This window comes from Pipistrellus kuhlii, unplaced genomic scaffold (genome assembly GCF_014108245.1).
Source record: "Pipistrellus kuhlii isolate mPipKuh1 unplaced genomic scaffold, mPipKuh1.p scaffold_m20_p_1, whole genome shotgun sequence".
Classification (NCBI taxonomy): Eukaryota; Metazoa; Chordata; class Mammalia; order Chiroptera; family Vespertilionidae; genus Pipistrellus; species Pipistrellus kuhlii.
The window spans coordinates 78,538,081-78,550,222 of NW_023425404.1; the positions used below are offsets into that span (position 1 = coordinate 78,538,081).

The 12,142-nt window shown below is 35.3% G+C and overlaps 1 protein-coding gene across 2 annotated transcripts in view; it reads left to right on the plus strand.

The window, feature by feature from the left end:
* ITGA8 (integrin subunit alpha 8) overlaps positions 1-12,142 on the plus strand; it is a 182,849-nt gene that overhangs the window by 126,131 nt on the left and 44,576 nt on the right. For both annotated transcript variants that reach the window (XM_045585839.1, XM_036453147.2), the window contains 2 exons: positions 5,003-5,095; positions 9,885-9,964. In XM_045585839.1, coding sequence (XP_045441795.1) covers positions 5,003-5,095; positions 9,885-9,964 — 173 coding nt within the window. The remainder of the gene's footprint in view (positions 1-5,002; positions 5,096-9,884; positions 9,965-12,142) is intronic.

Here is a 12,142-nt window from a genome sequence, read left to right on the forward strand (position 1 = left end):
ATGATTGCTTGGTTTAAAATACATTGTAGAATAATGGAGAGAGTTCCTCATTTTTAGAAATATTTGGACTCACAATTTAGGGCAGAGACCAAGGTGAATATTCTTTCATACTCACCCCTCATTCAGAGCTCGGCATAGTGGACGCTCCTTAGCAACTTGCTGGTGGATTTGTTCTCTTAAACTCTAACTTATTTAATTCATCCGAGTTTCCAAATGCTGCATATTCTGAGGAGTTTGAAGATGCTAATGCTTAAATAATTTAATGAAAAATAATTCCTCTAAAGAGAGCTTAACAAACTGTTGTGATATTGGTATTTTATAGGCATTGAAAAACATTGAGAATATAAAATTCTCTATTCACACCTCTAGTCTCATGTTTTATATTTTGGTTAAACTATCTTATTAGTAAAAAGTAAATCCAGGAGGGTAATAATCATGTATCTTTAACAGTCATATGGTCATTATAAGTTTCTGAGAAAACTTTCATAGAAAAATATCACCTACAAATACTTCCATGGAGAAGTATTTGTAGGTGATATTTGATTGCAATCAGCCAGGAAGGGGCTCTACCACTGAGCCAAACTGGTTTTGGCTAAATTCAAGTATTTTTAAAACATTTTTTTATCAGGAGGAAAAGTATTGGGATTATCTGATTGTAAGTTTTGCTGTCTTTTGTTGAAAACACCGACCTTTTAAAAAATGTAGACAGTGACCTGGCTGCTGTGGCTCAGTGATTGAGCATCAACCCATGAAGTCAAGGTTTGATTCCAGTCAGGGCACATGCCTAGGTTGCAGGCTTGATCCCCAGTAGGGGGAGTGCAGGAGGCAGCCAATCAATGAATCTCTCTCATCATTGATATTTCTGTCTCTCTCCCTCTCCCTTCCTTTCTGAAATCAATAAAAACATATTTTTTTTAAATGTAGATGGTGATCATCTCTTTCTCTGGACACCTTAACTGAGTCAACCTTTAGCCTTCCCTTTGGTGACCTTCCTTCTAAATTTTTCTAGAAATAAAGACCTATGTCAGTAGTTCCCAACGTGGGGCCCAAACTCCACAGGGGACAATTTGATTTTTTTGGAAGGAAATTTGAGAATGAGTTATTAACAGTGAATTTTTTTGCATTTCTTATGATCCTAGGGGCCTCATATACACTATATAAATATATATTGTGATATATTTATGCATTTCAGTTCTTTGCTATATGTTTTGAAACTTATTTGCTATTTCTTCATATCACTTCATATTATTATTTTAACAATTTCTTTGTGATTTCTTACTCAGTACTTCAACAGTCCTTTTATTCTTTAATTTTTCTCTTTCATGGTTGCCATGTTCTTCGGAAGCTTGTTTAGACCAAGATAATGGCCTTTTGGATTCCTCCATGTGAATAGTTCACTTTTTGAATAATAAGGATTATATGTTGGGGGGGGGGGGCACATCAGGATTTTATTTATTTATTTATTTATTTATTTATTTATTTATTTATTTTAAAAATTTTATTATTTAAAGTATAATAGTACATATATATCTAATTTTTTCCCCATTGACCTTCCCCCAGCCTCCCCTACCCCCTGTCGCATGCCCTCATCTCCCCCTCCCCCCCGCCCCGCCCAGTGTCTTGTATCCATTGGTTGTGTTTATATGAATGATCTCTTACTCTCACAACCCTCCCCTACCTTAGGCCTCAGTTTACTAATGACTGAGACTGCTAAAATTTATTTTGCAATTGTTGTGGGCTGGGCACTGCCCTAAGCTCCGCATATTTTATTTATTTTTTATAATGCTTTAAGTTACAGCATGATTTTTCTCTGGTTCTAGAACTACCTTTAATATTTTTAGGTAAATATTTATCAACCAATGTGTGTTATAATTAAATTATGATTATGAATATCCAAAATTTTCATTAGTGAAAAATTGTTCATATATATTCATCTAGATTTCTCCAATGTACAATAATTCTTAGTTAAAAGGCCAAATTTGTTGTAGTTTTAATAAATTTCACATTATTACAATTCAAATGGGCTTAACATTATCACATATATTCGTAATGAGGTGTAAAAAGATAAAAATTATGAATGTTTAGGCTTTTGAAATGAATATGGTATGCTATTGGTCTGGTGTGGAAATGGGTCAAAATACATTTACTTAATCCTCATGACAGCTTTATTGAGAAATGGCAAGGCTATCATCACCTTCATTGTATACGAGTAGACCAGGAGAAGTTCAGGAACATGCAGAAAGTTACATAGCTGTGCTGTAGTGGAGCCAAGATCGAAGCCTCTGCTGTTAGGTCCAGGCCCCTTGCTTAATCCCTGCTCCCTTTTCTGGTTGCTTAAATCTATGCGCAAGTCCTCCTCTGTCACTACCAATTTCTTCTACCATAAACTTAGCACACTGTATTGTGTTTCCATTGCTCATTGCAATTGCTTGTGATCACTTACTCCATTTGTAATAACAGGAAGTTTAGTGAGGGAAAGTGTCTAGTAAATAACAGTAAATATTTTCAGTGAATGAATAAATGCATGAATGATACCCTTAGAGCTATAAATGGATTAGAACAAAAATGTTCCTGGAACAGCAGAGGAAAATAATCTAGAAATATCTAGAAAAACAATTATTGTTTCTCTCACTCAGAGGAAACAAAGGTTAAAAAAAGAAAAAGGGTGATGGTCTGTGGAGAGGAAATAACTGATTGATGTGGAAAAGCTATTTCTAGAAAGCTGGAAAAATGTATATATAACTTTTAACTTTAAGATAAGATAAAAATATTTACTATAGGAACTGAATCCTTGAATTGTATTCAGGGGATACATGGGCATTTTTAAAGGCTTTTGCTGTGTTTCTTTTTTTTTGTTGTTTTCAGGACTGAGTTAATAATTTCAACACAAAACGTATCTGTATGACTTGAATTAGTTATAAAGTCTTAAGGTTGAATAGATACTAATGGAATCTTTCAGGATAGAGATTATTACCAGCTTTTAAAAAATATATTTTGATGAAGGGATTAAGAGGGGAAAAACCTCATAAATGACAGTATGGTGAATATCTGAGGGAAAGTGTGGTGGGGGAAGAAGGGGGTGAAGGGGGAGTAAATCGTGATGAAAGGAGACTTGACTTGGGGTGGTGAGCACACAGTACAATATACAGATGATGTATTATAGAATTGTACCCCTCAAACTTGTATAATTTTATTACCCAATGTCATGCCAATAAATTCAATTAAAAAAAGAAAATGTTTCTTGCCTCCATCAGAAATTGACATTTCATTCATTCATATTTAGAGCGAACATGTTTTAAATTATGCCTCTAAATATGAGTGATTCACACCTTTCTCATTACTTGCAACAGACTTTCAATGGATGCTATAGGAAGAGAATTACCAGGGTGATTAAGGAGGAGGACTTTATAGTTAGTGTGTGTTTGTCTATTTCATTGAAGCTCCTCCTTAGCAAAGAGTGTGAGCTACTTTCACTGTTATCTCCCGACACCATCGCCCTTTCCCCAACACTGTTCTGGGCCCTGGGAATAGGACAGACACAAAGCCCCTTCCTCCGGATTCTTGTTTTCTCAGAGCAATGACCTACCTACAGAATTCTTTATCTAGATGTCTGGGGTTTGTTTGTCTTTTCTTTGTTTTGGTTTTAAATCTTTTTCTCTCTCAATAAAGTGGAAAAGGATGGAATGGAGGATAGTTTCTGAAACTTTTACTTAGAAATTCACATTACTTCTTTACATGAAATTCCAATACAGCTAAAAGATGGATAAACGGCCCTCATATTCAGAATGCTCTTCCATGGACTTCTCAGGGGGCACAAATCCCCAAAAGGCTGCTCCTTTGTAAGTGTCCTCATCTTGAAAGCTTATCTTTGGGAATGAGGGTTACAGGCTTTTTGATTTTTTTTTTCTTTTAGAAGTTTAATTTTTATTTTCCAGTTACAGTTCACTTTCAATATTATTTTGTACTGGCTTCAGGTGTACAGTATAGTGGTTAGATAATCATATACTTTTCATTGTGTTCCCCCTCGATATTTCCAGTACCAAACTGGCACCATACTTAGCTACTGAAATATTAATGACTCTATTACCTATGCTGTACTTCACATCCCTTTGACTATTTTGTAACTATCAATGTGTGATTCTTAATCCCTTCACCTCTTTCTCTCAGGGGATATATTAGTAGCACTTACCAAGTTTGATGGAATTATGGGTGAACACATTGGTCGCTACCACCAATGGCAGAGCATGGCCATAGGGACATTAGGTTTTGAAATAAGATAAGGGCTCAGGGTAGCGAACAAGGTGTGAATTCTAGGCAGCTGGGAGTAACATGAGGACACAGGTGGAGCTGTGAGCAGACAGCACAAGTTCAAAGATAAACCTTTTCTTTCTTCTCTTCTCTGGTGTAACCTTGAGACCTTTTCCAACATAGCTCTAAGCATCTCTTCAAAACTGAGTTTTTGTATATTCTAATCAGAATAGGATGCATGGGGAAGAAGGGAGACAGGAAGCACTGGGTCAACGTCTTTCCATCTTAAGTGTTTAGGATTGAACTAAGATTGATTGTGTAATTTCAAAAATGGGACCATGATGTGTAGAAATTTGTGTTCAAAGCAGTCTTCCTGAGTCATATGGTCATGTATACTGCCATTTCATTTTTGCAAGAATAAATTAGCTGTGTTGAATTATCTGTGATATTCACGAGCCTAATTTAATATTAACAGTGAAAATAATTTCTAGAATATTTGTATTCATACTATAAGAAGCTTTTTTTTTTTTTCAAGGAAACACAATAGTTGGGTTTATCAATCTAAAAACTTTCTAAAATTAAACTTCAATCTTTTTTCTCAAGTTTTTCTTCTGAGTTGGTCACAAATTAATTCTTGGGCACAGCTGCTGCCACAGGTGTTTGAAATCAAGAGGCGCTTCCTACCCCAGCGCTGTTTTTGTGACAGGATGTAATTTATACTGCCCCTGAATCCCCGTGTTCTCTCTCGTTGTAGGGATTCCGACCACTGAGCTGTGAGTACAAGATGGAAAATGTAACCAGAATGGTGGTGTGCGACCTTGGGAACCCAATGGTGGCTGGAACAAATGTAAGAGAAAGCCAGAAGCACTGACTGATTTCTGTCTAATTGAATTTTAAAAGGAACTAATGGAAAGCTCCCCAATTAGCACTTAGCAATTTAGTACATAGCAATTAAAACAAATTAGGCAGGAAATTTCCCGACCAGGGTGGTGGGATTTATCATTATAACTAACACAGAGTGGATAATCTAAGGTTAAAAACACAAAAGATTAATACTTTTGTGTGCTTTATCTTTGGACATCACTCTTACACATCTTTTAGTCACAAGTCTATAAATACTACTTTTTTTTTTACTACAGATTTTTGTTGACTTTTTTTATTTACTACAACTTTTTCTTGAATTAAAAAACAAGTACAATATAATTATTTAAGAATAACAATTAAAATTTTTAGCAAAGATGATTAACTTTTTTATTTCTAATATACCTCCCATATGATTATAATTCACAGTACTTTCATATTAAAATATTATAATAATTCAGCTTTTAAATCAGCTTTACCAGGTATGACTTGAAGAACTGGTATCTTACTTGAAGGACAATATATTTTAGCTGAAGAATAATACAGAAAATTATAGCAAGAAAAAGAAAGAGTTAATAATGATCTGTAACATGCTCATGAAATAATGAGTTGGTTTATTTCTTCTTCTCTTCCTCCTCCCCTGGCCCTCACCACTCCTCCTTCTCCCCTTCTTCTTTCTTCTCTTCCTTCACTAGCTTCTCTTCATTATTTTTTCTTCTTCTTTGTTTCCAGATTTAGGAACTTTTCATTCAGTATTACTTTTGGACAAAACTTTTATTTTATGCAATTACTGTTTACGTGTACACATTACTGTTTACGTGTACACTTCTTGTAATAAATATCACAGAGGAAATAATTATTTTTGAAGTCATATATCAGAAAAAATGTTCTGAAATCTGCAAATACTATGTAATTAATTGTTACATAAACTAAACCTATACATTCCTCTATTTTAAATTTGATGTTTATGATGATTAATGGAATGGTTTGTTTGAAAAAAAAAATTACAATTACATAGATTTGTATTAGAACAACTTCCAGAATTATATTCCAAAGAGACATAATCTCTTGAGATAAGCCTTTAAAGAAGAGTTCTGTGGTCACTGCTGAATGTCAGATCCTCTGGGACACTCAGGTGCATGTTTGCATTTTAAAGCTACTGAGAAGCACTGCAATAAATAGACCTCTCAGCTCAGAGTTTCACGCATGCCTTTGAGCCTTCGAAACTTTCTATCAAGAAATACCTATTCCCGCCCCGGCTGGTGTGGCTCAGTAATTTGGAGAGTTGTCCTGTACACCAAAAGAGTCACAGACTCGATTCCCAGACAGGGCACACATCCAGGTTTCTGGTTTGATCCTGGTCAGGGTTTCTAAGGGAGGCAACCGATTTATGTTTCTCTCTCACATCACTGTTTCCTCTCCCTCTCTCTTCCTCTCTCTCTCAGATCAGTTAGAAAAACATATCCTCAGGTAAGGATTAAAAAAAAAAATTTTTTTTTAAAGAAAACACTCAAAAAAGCAAATACCTATTTTCCCAATTTATACTTTAGGATATTGTGCAAAAAAGTATTTTTTGCTTTTTTTACATTATAATAAACACTGTACCATTGATACTAGGTAATTTTTAAAAGGGTACTAAGCTATATAGTCTAGTAAGCTCACTTCTTGGTTAAAAAGAAAGTAAATATTTAAATGAAAAATCAACTTTTATAAGCTAACCTAATTGGATGACCCTCTTGTTATAAACCCATTACTGGGTGGTTTTTCAACGTTGTTGCATTTAATTTTCACAACAACCAACTACTTTTTGAGTCAGGTATTTCTCCCATGTTATGGATGAGAAAACTTAGACTCAAGTCAAATGAATTGCCCAAAGTCACACAGGTAATGGAGGACAGACCCAAGATTTGAATCAGGCCTGTCTGCAAAATTGTGATGAGTACTTGGGTGAAAACTAATGGGTAACAGATGAGATACTTAAACAAGGCCATGGAAGACAGAATGGAAATTTAAGCTGCAACATTAGAACATTTTTCTTTAGAATTCTTTTCTCTGGAAGCTAATAAATCCTTTTGCTAATTTTCAACCACAATCCAACCACCTAATTTGATATGAAGAGTTCTCCCTAAGGCCAAAGAGAAATGAATTGGCGTAACGGCAATGGTGTTAGCATCTGTAGATGACTGGGCACTAATTCAATTTTTCATTATTAAAGGTGTTAAATCTAGACCAGAGGTAATCTAAACTCATCAATAACTAAGAATAACCATGGAACAGAAACTGGCTACCACTGACATTCAAAGTGGAGGGTAAAATGACAGTGTGGTCTTAACCACAAATATGTTTATGTGAAACCATGTCAATCTGTTTTATCAGGAAGTAATCTTTAGAAGTCAAGGAAGTAAATTGTTTCTATTCATTTATCTCTGAGGTCTATAGTATAAGTCACCTAATAGCTTTCTTATCTCACTTTATAATGCCCATCCAATTTTATTGCATTCTGCTTTGTTATAAAACACTTTGATTTATTTACCTCATTTTGTACTTTAAAAAAAATGCTCTCATGGGCTGTAATAAAATTCCAAAGGTAAAAGCAGTCCTAAATATTAAAAAACATCATAATAGTTTTCAAGCATCTTTATGTTTTAATTTAACAAACTATTCAAGGCAGTATTCAGAAGTGTAACTTCTGATTTGTAAGTAGTAATGTCATTTTCATAGAATAGCTACAGTAATAGAAAATATTTACATACCAATGAGATTCATAAAAATTTGCAAAATCTTTTAAACAAGAAAATAGTATAATAGTTCAACAAAGACTTCTTAGAATCAATGGCCAGAGAACTGATGTTAGATTCCACTTAAGAACACACGTATCTTTTGCTAATATGAGTTTGTCACACCTTTATCTTCACCCCACACTGAGTTCTATAATGAAGACCAATATTAGGTATACTTCATCACAATATAGTAAGATCCCCATCACTGGAAGTGTACAAACTATGGCACACTCTTTCTCGTCATTCTTTTTTTATGAGAAACTAGAGGCTCAATGCATGAAATGCATGCAAGAGTAGACCTTCACAGCCCTGGCTTTGTCTGAAAAAATGTCTGGACGGTCATTTGGCTGTACAACAGTTTGGTCGATTTGCACATTATGCTTTTATTATTATGGATAACCAGTTTTGTTGCCATTCCTTGTAGATGCCTGACTAAGCTAGAATCTGACAATATCAAGATGAAAATATACAACCCCATTCAATAAGAAACTCAAAAATTAGCAATATCATAGGTTGAATGATAAGAGAGTAGCAAAGATAGAGGAAATTAAAAAAAAAAATTCTGCCTGATCCGGCATGTGGGATCAGAGGATGTATTGCAGGAGGCATCTCTTATCATGTGTTTTGAAACATGAGCAGGAATTCTCCAAGTAGAGAAAGCAGGGAAAGGCATACAAGATTTCCAAAGAGAGAAGAGCATGTGGCAAAGGCCCAGAGGCCTGACAGAAAATTGCACACTTGGAATATTAAAGGCATTCATCATGGTTGGTACATAAGGTGCATAGGCTTCATAATTAGGCACACTTGGGTTTAAATCCCAACTGCCATTTATCAGCTGTGATGTCTCGGGCAAGGCACACTGAAGCGGGAGAACACCTATTTGCGGGAATGTTTGGAGCAACGCAATGACGTGATATAAACCACTGGTGGCTTTACACTAGGGCAGCACCTGGCTTGCAGCACATTCAGTAAGGGCTAGAAAAATGGTGATTTATGATAAAAGTGACAGTTTATTATTAGTTCATGTTATTACTGCATCATATTAACCTGAGTTTTTAATGGTTTGATTCTCATAGTGGAGTGGAGACAGATTCTGGAGGCAGCTTGAAGGGATTTTAATTCCAAATCTGCAGTTTATTTGCTTTGCTCCTGGAGCAAGTCACTTAATCTCTCTCCTCCTCAGATTGCTGCTTGATTGCAAAATGTAAACAACCACAGTCCCTATCTCACGGACTAGTTGCTGTGATTTCATGAAACAATGCATGTTAGGGTTGGGATCATCCTATGCCTTAGCTATTGTTTTTACCTCATCCATATTATTATTGGACTTACTTTTCTCCAAGTTTAGAAAACTGTTTTCAAATTATAAAAATTACAAGAGAGTTTTAAAACTTTCGAAAATAAAGGTGGAAAAAATAACCCACACATTTATAACTTTAACATAGCAGAGTATATTGTTTGGTATGTCTTCTTACAATATATCCTTCCTTTTATACAATGACTTTTCCACTGATAGATTTTTAAAATCATAGCTGAAACACATCACACCTACAACATTGTAATCTTTCTTATTTATTGACCATCATGATGTCATAAGCACTTTTCACATTGTTGCATAGGCTTCATAGCCATGATTTCAAAGACTACATAAATGTCCATCATAAAATGGAATCACAGCTTTCTAAATCACTGACCTCGTATATGTAGGTTGTTTTCAACTTGGCACACAGCAAGGTGTCAGGAGAAGAGTGAGTATGGGGCTAAGTGAAAAGAGGGAACCCAAATGTGTAAGGACTGGCATTGTCTGGGCCCTACTGCCTCAACTGCATGACTTCCTCTCAGCTCTCAGCCATCCAAGATAAAAGCAGGAAAAGGGACAGCAATCCAGAGTGGTTTTTGCAGGATAACTTTAAAATATTTTATGCTGTGTATAAGGTTCCTCCCATGTAATAACATAGTGTGTTGTATGTGTGTATGTTTGTTTTTTTAATTTAGTATTCTCTGGGCCTCCGATTTGCAGTTCCACGTCTTGAGAAAACAAACGTGAGCATTAACTTCGATCTTCAAATCAGAAGGTTAGACCTTTAAATGCCTAACACTCAATACTAAAATAATACACAGCGAAATGAATGCTACTTGTCAAGCTCCTTCATCTTAAAAGTTCATCTGAGCCCTAACAGGTTTGGCTCAGTGTATAGAGCAACAGCCTGTGGCCTGAAGTGTCCCAGGTGTGATTCCGGTCAAGGGCATTTACCTTGGTTGTGGGCACATCCCCAGTAGGGGAGCATGCAGAAGGCAGCTGAATCAATGTTTCTCTCTCATTGATGTTTCTAACTTTCTGTCCCTCTCCCTTCCTCTCTGTAAAAAAAATCAATATATAAAAGTTCATCTGAAATTTGAACTCAGATTTTCACAGCCCATTTTTCCTTTGTTTATCTCAGTTTTTTCAATGTTTTTGGTTCTGAAAGAGATTGCAAGTTATGAGAGAAAAATTTTGTCCTGGGCACTTTCCACCTCCCTTCACCTCCAGTTTTCCTCATTCTGATGCACATGCCTTCTACCACCTCCACCCCCTCACATCCCTACCATGCTCTCATGTGGGGGTTAACTAATCCCTAAGAACAAAATTTCTGCAAAAAAACCCATAGATTTTGCATTAGAAATATTGAACTATTCTAACTTTTCAAGAATGAATGAGTCTCTCTTTGATGGTTTAATATGAGCACCAAGGCAAGATGCAGATAAGATCATACATAGGGTGGGGCAAAAATAGGTTTACAGTTGTGAATACATGAAACATGGAGTTTTTTTTAATTATTATTTATGAATTCTTGTGCTGTATTATTTTCCATACAAACTATTATAAAACTACTCTTTCTGTGCCCCCCCCCCCCCAACCAATTCGAAGAGCATAGCCTTCTCTGGCAACTATGAGCTGAGTCACACATAGCTCCCCCCTTTTTCTAAGACTAATCCTGCTCAGGAATTCAAGTGTGACTGTACCATCAGTTCTGTTTGCTTCTTCATGGCCGAATATATTTCATGAGTAGGAGGACCCACAGAGAGCATGTTCATGAGGGCCAGGAGCCCCAGCTGTGGACTGCAACCCATTATCCAGCAATGGAATCCATTTATTGACTATAGACTTGTAGCAAAAGAAAAGGCAATTGATGAAACATAATACATCAGAGTCCTATTCATGAAACATCCCTTTCAGATAAATATAAATATAAATATATAGTAAGATATCCTGGGAGATGTATGTGTGTGTGTATATATATGTGTGTGTGTATATATATGATCTGCAATTTTAAAAGTTTGAAAGACACTGATGTGAAAGCACATACAGGCCTTTCATAATTATTTATAACTTGCCCAGCACGTTCTAATATGAACACCAGTATTTATAATTTCATTCTCAAATACTAGTGTGCATCATGGTGAATCTCTAAACATACCTTCTGTCCTGCAAAAGGGTGTCATTGAAGTGTGAGGATTTTTAGAAAAATTATTTTGCACAAAGGATTATTTTTAATAGCTACTTAATTAGAAGTTTAAGACTAAAGAAAAAGATAAACTCTTTAAGAATATAGGCAATTTCAAAATTTGCAACCTATGTCACAGACCATATTCCCCAAGTTTTGTGCTACATTTACAGGGAAAAGGGTTTTTTATATCATTTTCTGATCTTAATTGGGTCTTTTAAATTTTAAATGAAATATTTTTTGCTGAATCTTAATTTAAAAAATTTTAATCCAAATTAATGATGGAATATATAGATAGAATGAATTATCCTTCATTCTATCAAAAGCTTATTGAATCATTTTTAAAAACATATAAATATATATTTCCCAAGAGGCTTAGCTATTCATCAATATTTTCACTTGGGTAATTGGTTAATATTTGTAAGTTTTCAGGGAAAACAAAAAACAACAACAACAAAGAAAGAGTGCTCCATAGTGGAGGACCACCATCACTCCAGGCAGCAGGCCAGTTTTCAGTTCTCACCATCATTGTCTGTGACATTGAACCTGTGGTGGCATGTAGCTTTGTCACTTGGGGGAAAGTTACACCTTTCATAAAATATGCAGCCTTTATTAAAAAAAAAAAAAAAAAAAAAAGTCTGTTACAAAGACGTAAAGCAAATTCCTCGACCTTCCCCATGACCTTTGACTGCAGTTATGGATAATAGAAGAGATACAGTTTGCAATTCACTCGGGGAGCAGAGGATACTGGGAATGTTCTCTGCCTTC